Raw genomic sequence first — 19,230 nt, forward strand, 5'->3', positions numbered from 1 at the left:
AGCCATTCTCCGAGTCCACGCGCCACCTCCTCTGTAGCTCCCAGACGATATGGGTGATAGCCGTTGAAACGGCGTTGCAGCCAAACTCATCCCTACACATCCTCTGGACCAAGTTGTCCGGGTTTGTGTCGTTCCCGCATGTGGCAAGCATGCGGTCACACATTGTGCAAAAACGCGGGCACACGAACAAGACGTGTTCCGCCGTTTCCTCTAAACCATTGCACACTGGGCATTCGGGAGAATCCGCATGCCCAAAACGGTGTAGATACTGTCGGAAGCAACCATGACCTGTAAGGACCTGTGTCAGGTGAAATGTATCTTCCACATGGCGCCTATTAATCCAACTATCTACCCTCGGTATCAACCTATGGGTCCACCTTCCTTTGGTGAAACTGTCCCACGCGCGCTGCCATTTGACCATAGAGGCCATCCTGGCAGTCCTGCGTATGCCTCTTGTGCCGCGCATTTCGAAGCACTCCATGTCCTCACTGATAAGAATGCTGATAGGCACCATACCAGTAATGACGCAGAGAGCGTCGTGTGACACGGTACGGAGCGCGCTCGCAACCCTCAGGCACATAAGTCTGTAAGTACTTGCGGGACTCCTGGGGTTATGTGAAAGCACTTCCGACCCACCTCCGTGTCGTAGACTAGTACACGATTCTGAAAGTAACTTCCGAGAATCTTGTACAGGTACTCCGGTATCCCCAGACGCAAGAGCGCATCGGCAATAGCAGACCAGCTGGCGCTATTAAATGCATTCCTTACATCCAGAGTCACTACCGCGCAAAAGCTTATTCCCCTCCTCTTAGGCTCGAGTGCTTTCTCGGCGGTTTTTGTAACCGACAAGATAGCGTCTACGGTGGACCTCCCCTTCCGGAAGTCGTACTGGTTGCTCGAAAGACCATTTTCGCCCTCAGTGAACCTCAACATTCTATTGAGGATGATCTTTTCGAGCACCTTCCCCGCCGTGTCAATCAAGCATATTGGTCTATATGCCGACGGGTCTCCGGGTGGTTTCCCCACCTTTGGCAATTGTACCAGGCTCTGCCTCTTCCAAGCTTCTGGGAAAACTCCCTCGTCCAGGCATTTCTGCATAGCAGACCTGAACATCTCGGGAGCCTCTGCAATAGCTACTTTTAAGGCCAGGTTCGGAACTCCGTCTGGACCTGGGGCCTTACCTACGCTAAGGGACTTAGCTATCCCCGCAAGTTCCACATCGGCGACCCTCTCCTCATTGCCAGCCCCAGTCCCTGGCTGTCCTACGAAAGGAGGCCAAGGACTAGGATCATGACGCGGAAAAAGTCCTCCAATGATTCCCTCCAACATCTCTGGAGATTGCTCTGTAGGAGCCATCACACCTCTCGTCTTGGCCATAACGATCCTGTAGGCGTCACCCCACGGGTTCGTATTGGCACTCTGACAGAGGCCCTCAAAGCAGGCCTTTTTGCTTGCTCTTATCTCGGTCTTAAGCGCGGCTTTTGCAGCGGCGAACACCACACGCCGTTCGTTTCGCTCTTACTCTGATCGTGCTCGCTGCATCCGCCGCCTAGCCCGTAGGCAGTAAGCCGGTGGCCTCCCATTTCTAGGGTGGACTCGCCTAGGCATGGTCGCATCACACGCACGTGAGAGCACCGCTACCAGCTCGTCGCCGTCTAAACCGATTAAGTTTCGCTCACGGCGGAGCGCCTCCCTAAATACCTCTTCGTCGAAGTATGATCTCTTCCACCTGCGAGGGCTTGGCCTTGGCCTATCCGCCTCTTCTTCTATTCGCTGTCTGCTGTTGTTGTAGTCGATACTGTAGCGAACCGCCAGGTGGTCGCTGTGAGTGTAGCCATCATCTACTCTCCAGTTCGAACTACTTGTTAGGCCAGGACTACAAAAGGTCACGTCAATAATTGACTCCGCTCCGTTTCGACTAAAGTACTCTTGGTACCGACATTAGCCAAGTCGACATCTAAGATGGCCAGTGTTTCTAGCAGGATCTGACCCCGTTGGTTCGTGAAACGGCTTCCTCATTCCACGGCCCAGGTATTAAAGTCACCCGCTATTACCACCGGCCTTCGCCCTGTTAGCACGGTCGTTAAGCGGTCCAGCATTTGCGTGAACTGCTCGATCTGCCACCGCGGAGGTGCATAACAGCTACAGAAGAAGACCCCGTTTACTTTGGCGACCACAAAGCCCTCATAGGTAGTAGACACCAACTCCTGAACGGGGTATTTACCCGTCGTCCATATCGCCGCCATTTTTCTGGTCCCATCCGCGACCCAGTTGCCGTTGCCGGCGGGTACTCGGTATGGGTCCGATATGATGGCGATATGCGTCTCCCACTCAGAAACCGCCTGACAAAGCAGTTGCTGAGCCGCATCACAGTGGTTCAGGTTCAGCTGCGTTACCTGCACTGTGATTTGTTGTTCACTGCGGCCTTCAAGGCCGGGCACCTTGGACCACCCATCGGATGTCTGTTATTCGAGGATTTCCCGGTACAGATCATGCAGATGGGCGGACTCGTGTAGCTTTGGGCCTTATGACCTTCAGCGCCGCATCGCCTGCACAGTTTGCGCCTGTCGGGGCCTTTGCAGTCCCACGACTTGTGTCCTGGTTCCAGACACCTGAAGCAAACCTCTGGTGTCTCGTGGAATGTCAGGTGATATACACACCAACCCACCTTTATGCTCCCTACTTTAACGGACTTTTCGACGTCCGCCACAGGTAGCTGAACCAAAGCTATCTGTGTCCCTGCTGGCCCTTTCCGTAGCTTAAAGGCTGCGGCGGCCACCTGTACATCGCACTGTTGCCGCAGTGCCATGACGAGCTGTTCCGCTTCGGTGATCTCATCAATGTCCTTGACCTCCAGAGTCGCCTCATGTGTCAGAGCCCTCACCTGCACAGTGCCCAAGTAACACACTTGTCACCGAAGAGTCACGGCGGCGCAGGTTTTTGTTGCGCAGAAGTCACTGTGACTTACTTCTAACAAATAAACACTTGCTTGCTAGAAGTTAGTCACAGTGACTTTTGCGCAACATAAACCTGCGCCGCCGTGACTCTTCGGTGACAAGAGTGTTACTTGGGTGCACACCCTCACCAAGGACCTCTTCTGCCAGCCTTTTATAGGCGGCGCCCTTGTGCTCCTTCTGGCGCCTCAGCTCCAGGATCATCTCGCCCGTACGAGTACGTCTAATACTGCGTACGTCGGCTCCAAGACCCTCAAGCTTGGCGTCGCTTCGCATCATCTTCAAGACGTCCGAGTACTTGGACTGTTCCGTCTTGATGACGATCGCGTCGCCTTTCTCGCGCTTGGCACCTGCCCTCCTACGCCTTGGCTTGGCGTCCTGCGCTACTACCTGCGGATTCGCCTTCTTCTTCCTCTTCCGCTCTACCTTCGTCCAAGGGGGTCCTCCCCTTGGATCGCCCTACTCTGTGGCTGTTGAGGGCCCACCAGCGGTCGAAACCTTTTGTTCCCATCGTTCCGGGACGGGCCAGACCCACCTTTCCCAGCTTTCCGGGAACTCTGGCTGGGGCCCGACCTTCCGGCATTATTACCGACTTTCGGGGTAATGATTCGCCTGGCCTTGCGGGCATCGCCAGACAGCTCCTCGCCTGACGGTTGCCTCGCCCGCTTCTGCGATTGCTTGCCCCGTTTGTCGTGAGCAGTCGCTTCCGCCTTATTCGGACTTCCTGCGAAGGAGAAGGCCTCCGTTTGGGTAAACTTCGGCACTTTCTCATTTGCAGGCTCTGCTGCTGCAGCAGTCAGCAACGCGAGTGCCGCGTGCTCCTGCTTGGCATCGTCGATCGACGCCCTAAGTCGAAGCAAGGCCGTTTTCAGGTCCTTGCTTATGTTCGACTTAGTGGACGCAAAGTCGATGATTTTGCCAAGCTGCTGCTCAGCCACCTCTATTGCGGACCGTCCTTTGGATTCTCAGTTGACGGCCCTCAACAACCACGCTCCGTCCATAACATCCACCGGCTGGCTTGCCGGGAAATGGACTGGAGCACCCACGCTTGAGCTGCGTACGCAGCTCCCAGCGCCTGCCTCCTCACTTCTCCTAGTCGGAGATCTCATCAACCTCCTTCTTGCGAAGGGGTTGCTCCCACCACTACTTCCACCTGAATTTTGATTATTTTTGTTCGATTTCATGTTTAAATCCTACGAGTCGCACGGGAAAGAATGTCCACCACGACAGAGCCCTGCATTAACGCGGTTAGGGACAGCTTACTGTGGGGGGTGTCCAGGTACCCCACAGGCTCCGTTAAAGATCGAGCATCTTTTTCACTCCTTCGATCACTCATTCTTCAGCACGGGTCGCTTGACACCTTGAATTGGGGTTAGTAGTCCTATTCTTAGCCGGGGACTACGCGGCTGACTCGCAAGCGGGGGGGGGGGGGGTGTCAGTCCCCGGGACTTCGTCCCTGCTGCCCCAGGCATCTATTGGTGAAGACCTGCATCCGTTGCTCCACTGATACACACCAAGTTTCACTGTCGTACAGCTGCAGCGGATTAAGGATACATTTCTTAAACTCGCAAAGCAGCCCTCGCCTTCTTGATCCATGCACCTATGTCGATCTTAGTGATACCATCGGCTGCCATTTGGCTTCAACATTCTTCACTGATTGCTCAGATACCGTGAAGCAGGAAGAGTTGTCCGTTTTTACATCCATCGATTTGGTCTTGTTGACGTCGATGACAAGACCTGCCATCGGAGAACGACCGGCAAGATCATCAAGCTTGCTCTGCATATCAGAGCGCAGTTGAGCTAGAAGAGCAACGACGTCAACCAGTTCGAAGTCATTAAGGTGCTCCATGGTAATGGGCTGCAACAGCAACCCAAGATTTGGTTCACGATCAATCGCACCTACTAGGATCTCGTCAATGAGGACAGTAGCGATGATAGTATACATCCTTGCCTCAATCCAGCAACGATCCGGATGGAATCAGACAAGACACTGTTGTGCAGTACTCTGCAGTACGAAAATGCCCTGTACTGTGCTTCAATGAGGCCGATGATTCTCTCAGGGACACTCTTGCGCCTAACGGCTTCCCACATGATTTCTTGATTGAGACGGTCGAAAGCTTTTTCGTTATTAATGATCAACAGGTAGAGATTTGGAGATTTGGTAGAGGTTGGATTTTTTCTTATTTGTTCCTAGATATGACAATATACTTACCTTACCGATCAGAATAAGGCCGGGGTGGCCTCTGCTGTACATAGTATCCGTTTCCATTCCACTCGGTCCATGGCTGTTTGTCTCCAGTTCCGCACTTTGCGTAGGGTCCGCAGATCGTCCTCCACTTGGTCGATTCACCTAGCTCGCTGCGCACTACGTCTTCTTGTACCGGTCGGATGACTCTCGAGAACCATTTTAGTCGGGTTGCTATTCGACTTCCTGATGACGCGACCCGTCCACCGTAGCCTCCCGATATTCGCGTAGTGGACGATAGTTGGTTCTCTCAGCAGCTTATGCAGTTCGTGGTTCATTCAGCTTCTCAAAGTCTCGTCTTCCATCTGCTCTCCGCTTCGCAACACCTGCTTCCGTTCGAAAACTCCAAGGGCGCGTTGGTGCTCTGCAGGTAGAGTCCATGTTTTGTGCCCATAGAAGGCTACTGGTGTGATAAGCGTTTTGTAGATAGTTAACTTCGTGTGACGACGAACTTTGATCGATCGTAGAGTTCTGCGGAGTCCAAAATTGCTTGACGTCCTGCAACAATGCGTCTCTGTAGTTTTCTGCTGGTTAGTAACACCAACATCCTGTCCCTTTTGACATACGAAAGAAGTTCCCACCGGGGTTGATTACCTGATATTTGATGAAATACTACTTCAACATTTCGACTACTCTCACATTAGTTTTACTTCAACAATCTCAATAAACATATTGCTTTGTTCTCTCCTTTCCCCTCCAACAGAATCTGAAAAATCAAATCATGACAACGAACCTGTGGGTGGAACAGACGTGGTACGACTACAAGCTCAAGTGGGAACCGAAGGAGTACGGCGGAGTGGAGATGCTGCACGTCCCATCGGATCACATCTGGCGGCCGGACATCGTGCTGTACAACAACGCCGACGGTAACTTCGAGGTGACGCTGGCAACGAAAGCCACCCTCAACTACACGGGGCGGGTCGAGTGGCGACCGCCGGCCATTTACAAAAGTTCCTGCGAGATCGATGTGGAGTATTTTCCCTTCGACGAGCAAACGTGTGTGATGAAGTTCGGAAGCTGGACGTACGATGGGTTTCAGGTGAGTTTTTGGATGGTTAAAATGATAACTGAACATTCATTATGGTGGGCCTATACAGTCGATGCAGTAGGCACACGAGTATTCAATGTGATCATACTAAGGGGTGAGGGGCTAGATTTCTGGTTGGTCCTGGAATTTTACTATAAATAGTAGCTTCGTTCCTGTCGCACGATGTACACATGCACAATACCATGATTATTGGCAGAAGAATCTCACAGGTAGTAGATGTAAAAGTGCTTCAAAGCAAAGAACAGGCTTTGCTTGAGGTAGGACGTAACTTCATGGAGAATATAGTTGGATTGACAGCCATATAGCTCACATCTAACACAAAACAACATACAAATGAATCATGTGAAATGAAGAACATTCTGAAATACGTAAGACTGTTTTGAAACTCTTAACCTTAAAAGCTGTTACCCAAGAGTTTTAACAGCTATAGTGTTGTTCTTAAATAAGCAAAACCGTAATAAAATCAATTAGTTTTGTTTTCTTAACCTGTATAAGAAGTGCTTCTAATCGATTGTAGCAGAAAGGATAAATTGAACTGTAATGCGTAAATTCCTTATCCCTACTTTAGTGAACATGAAAGCGTTGGGAATTCCTTTACATACTAAAAGCCGATTATCGACACAAGGCTAAGTGTCGGGCAAGTGGGTCGGGTGGTTGGTACAATCATCCTTGAGTGTGTCAATGAATGGTCATGATAATTCGTCTGAGCCTGATTGAGTCTCCTCGAGACACGGTAACCCACCAACCGGATGGCATGTGCTGGCCACATGAGATAGAACGGCATCACGTTAATAATATATTAGGCTGCTCTGAAGGTTTTAACGCTTGGGAAGGTTGATGGGTGTTTCCAAGACTAAAGGCTCGCAATATTTCCTTCTGCCAGAGCGTGTGTGTATTTGTGCTCGCTTATGTTTGGTCATTTTCGTGTGCTTTTGTTTTCACAAGGCCGTCTGCCGTTTCTCGTTTTCCTGCCGGTAAGGAGGTCGTTATCATTTAGGGTTATTGAATTTGGGCAGACGAATGATGGCATGCCATTATCATTCCGGGTATGGACCATTTACACAATCGACCATCAAGAACGATTCCGAGATTTCACAACGAAAGACAAGACGAATATTAAAATACATAATCACTGAGTAGTTCAATCATGCCCTACAGCCAGACATAATCGAGCGTCCGATTGACGTCAACTTCGCCCCTAATATAAAAGCTTCAATTTTCGATCGTGACGGCAATAAACTGAGCGTATGCTTTCCATTAGAAGGAAGACAAGACACGCTGGAACATTTTATAATACGCCATGAAATGATAGTGCTCATCATAACTAGCAAAAACCCGTAATGTGAGACTAGGAAGAGAATTTTTGCAGATGAAAAATAGAGAAAACTGCATTTTCCCCCTTCCAAATGTGCTAACCAGCGTGGTGTGATCATAAACGAGTGCTGCAATCGTTATAAAGTTATGTATTATGCACAGATGTTGCAATGAATGCACCGAAATAGAGTGATTTGGTTGGTGGCGTAAAAAGCACATGCTCCGTGTGACGTATTTCGCGCCAAATAGCTTTGGGAACTGCATGTGTTCTCCTAGATTTTACTGAATGTTACGTAAAGTAATCTTTCATGATTTTTCGAGACAGAAAACGCAAGTAAATGGATTTTGTGCATCGCCCAGATTTACTTATCGACGCTTTCATTATTATAATTTATTAATATTTAGGACATAAGTTTTTCAACACCGGCAAAATTGTAACAAAAGGATCGCTTTCATGTTAGCAACACATTTAGCAAGACTTACCGTGATTTTAGCTTTTGGGGTACCCATAAGTTCACACCCATTTTTGCTCCAAGTTGACTGTTCAAAGCACTGTAAAATAATTATGATAATAGACAGGCCTTTCTGTGAAAATTTCAGCCAATAAGGCATTATAAATAAAGCGGTAAACGCACAGCAATTCAGCCAGACCATGCTGAGCGAAAGTTCTCCATCCTGGCCGAATGTTGCCATTATTTCCTTGACCTGTGGCCAAGTCAGACTTCTGTCGACTACTTCTTTGTTAAGATCGCGCCATGATGAGATTCTGAACCTGCCTTGGCTGTGATGTACTACTGAAGTTCAGTCTGACGCTTATTTGCTGATTTTGTTTCAACATTAGCGAAGCGTGTGGAAGATCTCTATTTTCACTCCAAAGTTCCTATCGTTCTCGACATTTGGTTGCATGGATCTCTGCGTTGGAGATCCAGTCATGCAGCTATCACGCTCGAATTACATACCACAAGCATCTGTTGACGAAGACCTGCAGACGTTAAGTGTTCTCCACTGATACACATCAGATTTCACTGGCATACAGCAGCACACATTTTACGTTCGGGTTGAAAGTTCGTATTAAGGTGCGTCGACTAATTTGATTCTCCATACATTTCTAAATCTCGCAAAAGCAGGATTTTATAGGGAGACCATGTGCTCGTCAGATATCTGAGCTAAAGCATCAGGCTTCTTCGGATTTTTGCTTGAGCAGGTACGTCACTGTAAAATGACTGAAATCGTCGATAATGTGCATAAAGTAGCGTTTGTCTTGCTTCGCAAGCTTCTCCACTATGACTGGCTCACCACGCCTCCTGTCCGGGTAGAAATATAAATGTACCATGGTAAAAACGCTGATAAGAACGGTGGTTTTCTACGGGCACGAGAACTGAAATATGCTAGAGGAAGACATGCAAGCACTCGGAGTATTTGAGCGACGAGTCCTTAGGAACATCTTTGGCGATGCGCAGGAGAACGGTGTGTGGCGGCGAAGAGAGGAATCACGAGCTCGATGCACTCTACGGCGAACCTGGCATCCGGAAGGTGGCAAAAGCTGGAAGGATACGGTGGGCGGGGCATGTTGTGAGAATGCCGAACAACAACCCTGCAAAGCTGGTGTTCGCAAGAAATCCGGATGGTACAAGAAGACCTGGAGGGCAGCGGACAAGGTTGGCGGACCATGTGCAGAACGATCTGACAAGTATTGGACGCGGTCGAGGATGGCGGACTGCAGTCACGAACCGAGTGTTGTGATTCACTTTTATTATGATTGTAATGTAATGGTAAATAAATGAAAATGAAATGTTTCACAAATTAATTTCATCTTATTGTCGCTTATCTTAATGGATCATGCCTTCAGCAACCCAATCGTGATGACTGACACGGCGTTGCTACTGGAGTTGTCAGTTATCCCGTTCCGGTGCTTGCTCTCGGTTGTTTTTATTCCTGTGCCAGCTATTCACCCAGATAAAATGTGCACAGTAATACAACAGAATGTATTGTTACAATACGTTAAAATGAATGGTAGCTACCATTAATTCAAATGTTTCAAACAAAAGAACAACAACAAAACCTACAATTTTCACCCATTGCCGGGGCCCGTGGCGTAGTTGGTCACACGTTCGCTTCATATGCAGATGGTCATGGGTTTGATTCCCAGCCCCGGTACTTGCAATTTTTCGTCAGTTGCTTTTCCCCCGAGAGCAACTGACACTGACCCTCTTCTGAGCCCCATGGCTCAAACGGACCCGGATACCTGGACATCGGCGAACTGCTACTCATAATGGACCCCCAATCGGACTGGAAAGGAACACAACGGCCATCCATCATCATCCTTGTGCTCATCAGGTATAATATAGAGAAAGTGAAAGCAGCAGAAAGGCAACCAGTTCGATAAAGTAGAATAGAATCTAGGCGCTGTACAAAATGTAAGTGCAGCTGTCAATTGAAATTGCTCACGTAGTGCCCCAGTGGACAATAGAGCTGTAAATTAGGTTAAGTGATTAAGAATTTTAAAAAATCACCCATTTGGGCAGGAGTACCTATTTTGTACACTTGCTGCTGTAGCTGTCAGTTTTCTGTCAATTGAATTGAGTTTTAGAATACGATAAGATACGCATAGTATCTGGCCATGAACAAAATTTCATATCAATTGGTTTGAAATTGACTGAGTTATAGCAGTAACCCTATCGTAACAAAGAAAAACCCAGATTAATCCACCTAGTGGTGATAGTGCCTTTCTCGTCGAATATGATCCATCCTACTTTATATTAACACCACAGGAATTTGAATTGGTGTGATTTGATGAGATTGCTTTGGTCACAATTTTATTCTTTTGCATATATGATAACTTTGACCATTTCTTCACTTTTAATCTTTCCCACCGTTTACCAGGTTTTAAAAAAAATCAAGATTTGATTTATCGCTAACATTGGTTTTGTTCACTTTCATAATTCTACTATTTGATATACCACACGCATGGGTTTGGTTCAATTCCACGTTTGATCGTTTCCGGCGGATAAGGTACACCGGGGCAAGTTGAAACGGGTTGGGCAAGATGAAACACGAAGTTTTGAAATAGATTTCAATACAATTTGGAATTTTTTCCTGTTTGAATAAAAAACTATGTGTTATGGCGATCAAACTGTTAACCATCATTAGAAAACATCATGTTAACCCGCTGTTTCAGCTTGTCCCACCCGTTTCAACTTGCCCCGGTGTACCTTACCTGGAACCGATTCCATGACACTACTGGTTGTCCCAGATATTGTCTGTGGTTATTTTCTTGTCAACTGGTTGTCAGGCTGACTTAAAAGCCGCGAATTGATGTGTTCCATGGGGAGCATCCATTAAGTATGTCACGCTGAAATTAGGAATGTTCGAAGCTCCCCCTGCCCCTTTCGTACGGGTGTCTCCTATACCGTAAAACGGGGTAACTTTGATAGTTTTTCAGCAAATTTCCTTAATATTTTTCCATGTAACAGTATTTCCCCTAAATTTATATCTTTAAAACAAGTACTGGAGTATCAGTTATCAACTGCAATTGAAAGATCTGATCATTTTAAATATATTGGGTAACTAAGGTGTCGCATGCATGGGTTTGGTTCTCTTTTAAATTTGGCCACTTCCGGCGGGACATCCGGAACCGGTTCCGGAACACTACCAGTTCAGATATGGTCTGATACTGTTTTCCTGCTAACCATTCATCAGGTTATCGGAAATGCCGTGGTTTGATGTGTCGCATGTATGGGTTTGGTTCTTTTTTATATTTGGCCACTTCCGGCGGGACATCCGGAACCGGTTCCGGAACACTATCGGTTCAGAAATGGTCTGATACTATTTTCCTGCCAACCGTTCATCAGGCTAACGAAAATGCCGCTGTTTGATGTGTCGCATGCATAAGTTTAGTTCTCGTTTATATTTGGCCACTTCCGGCGGGACATCCGGAACCGGTTCCGGAACACTACTGGTTCTGATATGGTCTGATGCTGTTTTCCTGCTTACCATTCATTAGGTTATCGGAAATGCCGTGGTTTGATGTGTCGCATGCATGGGTTTGTTGCATTTTTATGTCTGGCCCCTCCTAGGGGTACCGGTCCGGAACACCTAAATGGCCATAACTCCGGAACGGCTGGACCGATCCGAATCATTTTCAATAGGAAACAATGGGACTATATGCCGCGTCGAATGAACCGTCGGTCATTAAAATCGGTTGAGGTTTAGTTCAAAAAAGTTATGTGAGTTTATTGTACATACACACATACACACACACATACATACACACATACATACACACATACACACACACAGACATCACCTCAATTCGTCGAGCTGAGTTGATTGGTATATGTGACTCGACCCTCCGGACCTTCTATCAAAAAGTCATTTTTGGAGTGAACATATAGCCTTTCCAGTACACTTAGTGTACGAGAAAGGCAAAAATCCAAATTTTCTGGAACAAATTCAAGTCAACTACCATTCATTTTATGGTGTTTTTCCTAATGGACCGAAAATGCGACATGCTTCAATTCACTCTGTACCGTGTTGGGTTTTCTCTCCGGCATTTTGGCTCACTCTTCTAAGTTCAGGATCTCCTTGTATCTCCTTCCGGCATTTCCTTTTTAACTTCCAATCACATTGCCTTTTCTTGTTTTGAGCCACTTTGAGAGAGCGTGATTTCGTCATCCTGATGACCGTCCAGAGCGGATGCTAAACTGTCAAAAAATCGCAGCAGGCTCTATGAGCATGTACACTTTGACATAATTCTAGGTTGAGTTTAAATAAGGGAGAAAGTAACATGATCGATTTCTCCTCATCGACTCTTTCTTCTTCAAATTAAAGTCACAAGATACAAGTATGGTTGCACTTTTTGGTCATAAATCGCTAGGTTGCGATGCAGCAATCATGTACTTAGTCTTTGTGGTGTTAATCGTAAGTTCAAACCTCGCAGTCTCCCTCTTAAAAGGTACGAACGCCTCTTCCACGGCCCAACGGTCGATTCCGATGATGTCGATATCGTCCGCGAAGCCCAGAAGCATATGCGACTTCGTGACAATGGTTCCGCTCCCAGTGAATGCCAGTTTGCTACGGAACAACAAATCATGATTCAGACATTTTAGCAACACTCGCGCATCACGTTTCCAATCAGTGAGAAAATAAATAATAAACACTCCGATGTTTATTTTCTCGGGTGGTCGCTTCATTTTTGGCATAAAGTCATTTGGAATGGATCACTAAAATAACTAAAACGGCCGCTATGAAATGAACAGATAGCGCCACCGTAGCCTTGTGTGTTTGACGTAACTCGACTGCTGTCACTGTGTGAACGTCCATATACGGTGGCGGTTTTGTTTTGATGCGGTGGATAGCGGAAAAGTCGGCTTCAATGATCCATTATAGTCGTTTGTAGTGCTTTGTAGTGCTGCTTACAAAGTACTATCCCAAATCATCTTCCGTCGTCTGTCATGTGATTCATTCACTACGGCTTTCTTGAAGGCCGGGCACCTTGGATCACCCCTTGGGGGCCTGTTGTTCACGGATTTCCCGGAACAAATCAAACCCATGGATGGATTCGTGTAACCTCGTGCCTTATGGCCTTCGACGCCGCATCGCCTGTATCGTTTGATCTTGTCAGGGCCTTTGCAGTCCCACGATTTGTGTCCTGTTTACAGACACTTAAAGAAAACCTCCGGAGGCTCATGAAAGGTCAGTTGGCATACTGACCAGCCCAACTTCAGCTTCCCTACTTTGACGGACTTATTTACAAGCGCCACAGGTAGCTGTACCAAGGCAACCCTTGTCCCTTTCAGGCTCAGACTTCCCAGATTTCCGGGACGCTTGGCTGTGGTCCGACTTGCCGGCATTATTGACGATCTTTCGGGGTAAGTTACGGGCACCGCCAGACAGTTCCTCACCTGATGGCTGCCTCAACCGCTTCTGCGAGTGCTTCCTGCGTAAGTGAAGGCCTCCGTCTGAGTAGACTTCGTAACCTTGGCTTTCGTTGGTTGACGCACTAGCCGTGGAGGAGACAGGGTTCCCTACGCTGCCACTTTGCGCATTGCAACCTTAGGCTGTCTAGTGTCTATGCTCTTTTTAAATGAGATCAAGCTAAACCACTCCTTGTGCAAGGGATTTTTTCCCTCCCCAATTGACTCAATTAAGCTACTTCGTCCAATAAGCTGAACTTTTGTGGCATGCACAGCAAAAAATATTTAAATTTAAACTGCGTGTAAAGTATGAAAAAAGTAAATTTACATTACTTGAAAAAGCAATATGATGGAATATTAAGTTAAAATCAATGCACATAATAAGAGCATTAAAAACGATACATTTTTACACATTTATTCATACGATATTACATCATCGTGTGTTTTCAACGTCTCTCTCAAAAGCGCATTGAAGTACATTGATTTTTCTGTCATTAAAACTTTGAATTCCCATCGACGTGTAAAATCACACTGACAACTTCCAAACCCGATACGTTTTGAAAATTACACACTTAAAATAAAGTACCGTATTCAGTTGTTCTATTTGCGGTAAAAGTTCAGATTACCGAATGTTCAGCAACATATTACCGAAGTTCGTCAAAAAATTACCGAACGTTCGGTAAACTCTACTGAATCAACGGTAATGTTTACCGAACGTTCGGTAAAAAATAGTCGAACTTCGGTAAACTGTGCTGAACTTCGGTAATCCGAACTTTTACCGAAAATAGAACAGCCGAACAAGTGACTCTGAAATAAGTGTGTAGTATGGCTGACACGAAATTGCTTCGCTGCTGAGGCTTTTCTGATTTTGACCTGTTTTGACCATTTCTCTGAGGAAAACGCGAGTACGTTTGCTCGAAACCCATCTGAAGTAAGGGGTAAGTACATGCAATGCATTTGTTGCTGAGTGAAAGTGATTTTTCATTCGAAAATTGCATATTTTCAGATGTGCGCATATCACAACAAAACTGCTGGTTATTGTTCGTTGCAATCAGCCCGCGGAGCTCACCATCGAGACGGACGACGAGATTGGACCATTACTGGAACCTCAGCTGCTTTAGCGAATTGAATATTCATGTATTGCATTAAATATGGAAACAAGCGTAATAAAACATAGATTTCAACCCAATATTGACATGATTTACCAATGTTTACTAAACCATGCTATCTTCTACCAGCCGGGGAAGCGGGATCGGTGGGAACGAACGGGAAAAGGAACATACCACGAGAGCCGCGTGCTGTGCTTCATGTAAAATTCAATGGCGTTTAATTTTACACGATTTGTCTCGCTTATCCACTCTCGTAAATTTAAAACGCGATGGAATTTTGAGTTTATTTTGATGCTCCAAATATGTGCATTAAAATACACTTAAATTTACACTTTTATTTTAAGGACAAGGTATTTGGAGTACATAGCTCAAAATTTCTAGAGCACCGTTTTTTAGAACCGTTGATCGGATTTGGATGAAAATGCATCACGCTAATTGTTCAGTGGTTGTCAATAGCGTGATGCATTTTAATCCAAATCCGTTCAACGGTTCTAAAAAACGGTGCTCTAGAAATTTTGAGCAATGTACTCCAAATACCTTGTCCTTAACTGTGTGTGCAGGGGTTAACCTCTCCATTATCGCTTCTAACAGTTTTTGGGCATACCATTATAATTGGGCATACTATGCTTGATGGGCTCTAGCGCCACACCTTGATGTCGTCCTCAAAGAGGAATCACAAAGTCCATAGCTGCAATACACCCAGTCCTTGTGCCGGAGAGACTATGAGATTAGCGGTAATGGGTACGATAGAGTAAAGTGGGGCAAAAGTTCGAGTGGGGCAAGAGTTTCTTTTGAAGTTTTTGAACTCAATTCAAATTATTTCTTTCGGGTGTCAAGGTTGTTCGAACCCTTTTTGAAAAAGAGTCTTTCACTTCAAAAATTATGAAAATTGATCAATATTTCGAGAAGTTATGACAAAATGTTGGTTTTTGATCAAAAAATTGTAACATGCGATGGCCCTTCCAACGCATGGAATGAAATTTTAATGAAATCGAATTCGATATTTTATTTTGGGGCGTAACTAGGTATATTTTGAAGATGCTCTCGCATGTATAACTTTTTGCAAAAAAGATTTGAAAATCGTATTTTACACATAGTGGGGCAAAAGTTCGAATTGTGGGGCAAAAGTTCGAGTCATGTGGCAACTTTTGGTATAAACCTAAAATTGTGCAAAATGTACATATTATCTCTAAGAGTGATGGAATTAGTGAGAAAATTCGATTAAAGTTGAAAAAAAAAGTTGTTTTATCTGAATTAGGCGGAAAACTACTAATTTTTGGTGTAGTAAATTTAACCCTGATTTGGGTAAAATTCAAATCGTATTTTAAAGTGTATTCCAGTTCTAACATCAAATATTAAGTGGTTTCAGGTATTCCTATTACCAAAGTGTCAAAATAGTGCGCCTCGGTTAGCAAAATTCCACAAACACTAGATTCGAACTTTTGCCCCAGTGGTGGGGCAAGAGTTCGAATAAAACACACACATACAAAAAGTGTTGTAACTCAAAATTGAAAAGACATTTGGCGTAACTTTGTTCAGCAAAATTTTAGCTAATGGATGGTAGAATCACCACACGGTATTTATTTATTTATATCTGCTTCGATTTTTTGAAATAGGTTGAATTATCAACTAAGGTCGCACTTTTGCCCCACCTTACTCTAGATAGTTAGTTCGAGAAGTCGTTCCTTCTCCTTCAATGCCATGGTTGGAGGTCCCAGAAATGAGCGAACCCCAAATGGAAGCGTTCCCAATTCCCATTGATTTCCGTTAATTTAATTAACTTAAATTACTGACGAGGCGGGTTTTAAATTTAATAACTTATCAAAATATCCATCAATATATAGCTGCATAACGAATCGCCTCATTTATGCATCATCTGGGTTACCATGTGATTCCAAACGATAAAAACATGAAATGAAAAGTAAGGACTAAAGTGCAGCATGAAATATGTATCAATTTGCGCTATTTACTGAAAAACAATAAAAAGCAGATACTTTATGATAATTTATATAAAAACCGAAAAAAAAACAGATTAATCCACCTAGTGGTGATAGTGCCTTTCTCCTCGAACATGTATTCATGATCTTTCCTTGGTTGGGATACGACTGGGATGATTTTGCTTCAGAATGTTGGCGTTGCAGTCTTTTAGGGAAATCGAAAATACTAGCTTATGATTTTTCCGACGTTTCGGTCCGTATGGGGCCTTTTCAAAGGATCAATCGGTCAAGGTTTCCTAGTCAAGATGGCTTTTCTAAACTCAAAAATGTTATGCGGAAATTTTGGTATATATTGAGTCCGTTCGGTTTGCGGACAATCTCCTACCTATCGGGCGGTCTAGAACTGGAATCTTTCGCTATTGCTTTGTTCAGCAAGATTCTGTGCATGAGCCATCATTCTGAAGCATGATCTTTCCATCGACGTAATCGGAACTGTTCCTGAATCCTGTGATTACCTTACTTAGAATAGCAATTATTTTAATATAATTGAGAAACTTATTAATGGAAATATGTTATGTTAAACGTATAGACAGAGCTGAAAAAGATCATAATTTCCAGTTGACTGCTTGAAAGCCTTCACTATCACTGAATCACTTCTGTCACAATCACAGATGACTTTACGGTCTTCGGCAAAGTTTTTTCTGCATACTTTAGTCTATATTTCATTATCATGGGTTACAAGATTCTTGTAAAATTTGACAAAAAATGCAAGCAATAAAACCATAAAATTATTCCCAGTAGATTTGGACGCAAAAGAGGATTGAAAAAACTTTGTCCGGGGTTGATGCGATTATTTTCATTTTCCAATATAACGTAGACCCATCCTACTGTATATTTTTACACCTCAGTAATCTGAAAGGGTGTGATTCTTGATGTAATTTGATGAGATTGCTTTAGTACAGACAACCAGACATATCATTTTTAACATATTGCTATTTTATTCGTCACGAAAAAATAATCGCCAAATGCTAATCAGGTTGCGTTTCAGAAGCCGCTACTGGCTTGATAACGATAGTGAGTAAACGTCAAACGAACAAAAACAATTTTTATTTGATTCAACCGTTGAAAACAAGCACTATGGGTGAGTAGAGTGAGACGTCTGTTTGTATGTGTACTTAGTTCAGTCAAGATTTTGTTCTCTTACACATATTTATCGATTGTATTGACTTTGTTCACTTTTGTAGTTCCTGCGAGCACCCAATGCTGGTTCTGCATCACTATCGGTAGCCTCTAATGTGGTCTGAACCTATTTTCTCGCTAATCGTTCCTCAGATTATTAAAAAAACGCTGTTTGATCATGTTATACATCAGGGTTTGGTTTAGAGATGGTCGGGTTTCGGGTTTTCAAACCCGAAACCCGACCCGAACCCGAACCCGACGGGTACGGGTCGGGTTCGGGCTTGAAAATTAATAAAAAACTCGGGTTCGGGTCGGGTCCGGGTTTAAACATTTTCAAAATTTTCGGGTACGGGTCGGGTCGGGTTTGAAAAACGTCGGGTTCAAGTCGGGTTTGGTACCAGTGTAAAAAAATCAGTATTTAGAAAAATGCTTTATTTGTCATATTCGATACATTTAACAATTATTTTTCAACTCGGGTTTTGGTCGGGTTTATTGAGAAATATTTTCTCGGGTTCGGGTTGGGTTCGGGTTTGATCGACGAAAATTTTTCGGGTTCGGGTCGGGTCCGGGTTTGAGAGAGCAAAAAATTCTCGGGTTCGGGTCGGGTCCGGGTTTTGAATTTGAAAATGTTTCGGGTACGGGTCGGGTTCGGGTCTGTAAAATCTGAAACCCGACCATCTCTAGTTTGGTTCACTTTTGTATTAAGCCACATTCGGTAGGATACCCGAGGAACCCAATCCGGAAGCCAATTTTCTTGCTATCCGTTTTTCGGATTATCATAAAAAGTCACGATTTTATGTAAAGCATGCATGGCTTAGGATCATTTTTTCATTTGCCTACATCCGGCGGGACACCAGGAACCGATTACGGGACAGTACCGATTGTCCCTTATGCGGATTGAAACTAGTTTCGTGGTTCAACAGGTTCCCTAAAAAGCCATGAATTCATTTTTGCATTTGACCACTTCCGGCGTAACAACTAAAACGGTTCTGGACCACTACCGATATTGTCTTAAGTTGGTCAGAGCTTATTTTATAAAAAAAAAAAAAAAAAAGACGCGGACACCGTCTTCAGCCAGAGGCTGTACAGACTGAATGAAACTAAACACTAGACAAGGGACACACGGAGCATGCACCAGTGGATACGGAGAAGAAACTATTCTCACGAAAAGTTTCATCGCCCGGAGCGGGAATCGAACCCTCACCCCATTGCATGGTGCGATTAGAAGCTTGGTGACCCTAACCGCACGGCTACGAGGCTCCACTTGCTAACTGTTCATCAAGTTATCGGAAAATCCGCTATCTGATGTGTCACATGCATGGGTTTGGTTCCTTTTGGCATTTGGCCACTTCCAGCGGGATACCCTAGATCGGTTCCGGAACACTATCGGTAGTCTTTTAAAAGATCTTAGATGTGGTCTGAGCCTATTTTCTCGCTAATCGGTCATCATGTCATTTAAAAAGCCGCTCTTCAATGTGCCGGGTTTAGTTCTCTTCTACATTTGACCACATAGGTCGTTTCCAATATGG

General features: G+C 45.0%; 1 protein-coding gene across 6 annotated transcripts in view; it reads left to right on the forward strand.

The window, feature by feature from the left end:
• The window catches only part of LOC109431392 (acetylcholine receptor subunit alpha-like), a 681,325-nt gene that overhangs the window by 511,123 nt on the left and 150,972 nt on the right, over nucleotides 1-19,230 (forward strand). For all 6 annotated transcript variants that reach the window (XR_009996235.1, XM_062845640.1, XM_062845641.1 and 3 more), the window contains one exon: nucleotides 5,903-6,238. Coding sequence is in view for 5 of the 6 variants with exons in the window: in XM_062845640.1 (XP_062701624.1) it covers nucleotides 5,903-6,238 (336 nt within the window). In the remaining variant the exon portion in view is untranslated. The remainder of the gene's footprint in view (nucleotides 1-5,902; nucleotides 6,239-19,230) is intronic.

Source organism: Aedes albopictus, chromosome 1 (genome assembly GCF_035046485.1).
Source record: "Aedes albopictus strain Foshan chromosome 1, AalbF5, whole genome shotgun sequence".
In the NCBI taxonomy this organism is placed as follows: domain Eukaryota; kingdom Metazoa; phylum Arthropoda; class Insecta; order Diptera; family Culicidae; genus Aedes; species Aedes albopictus.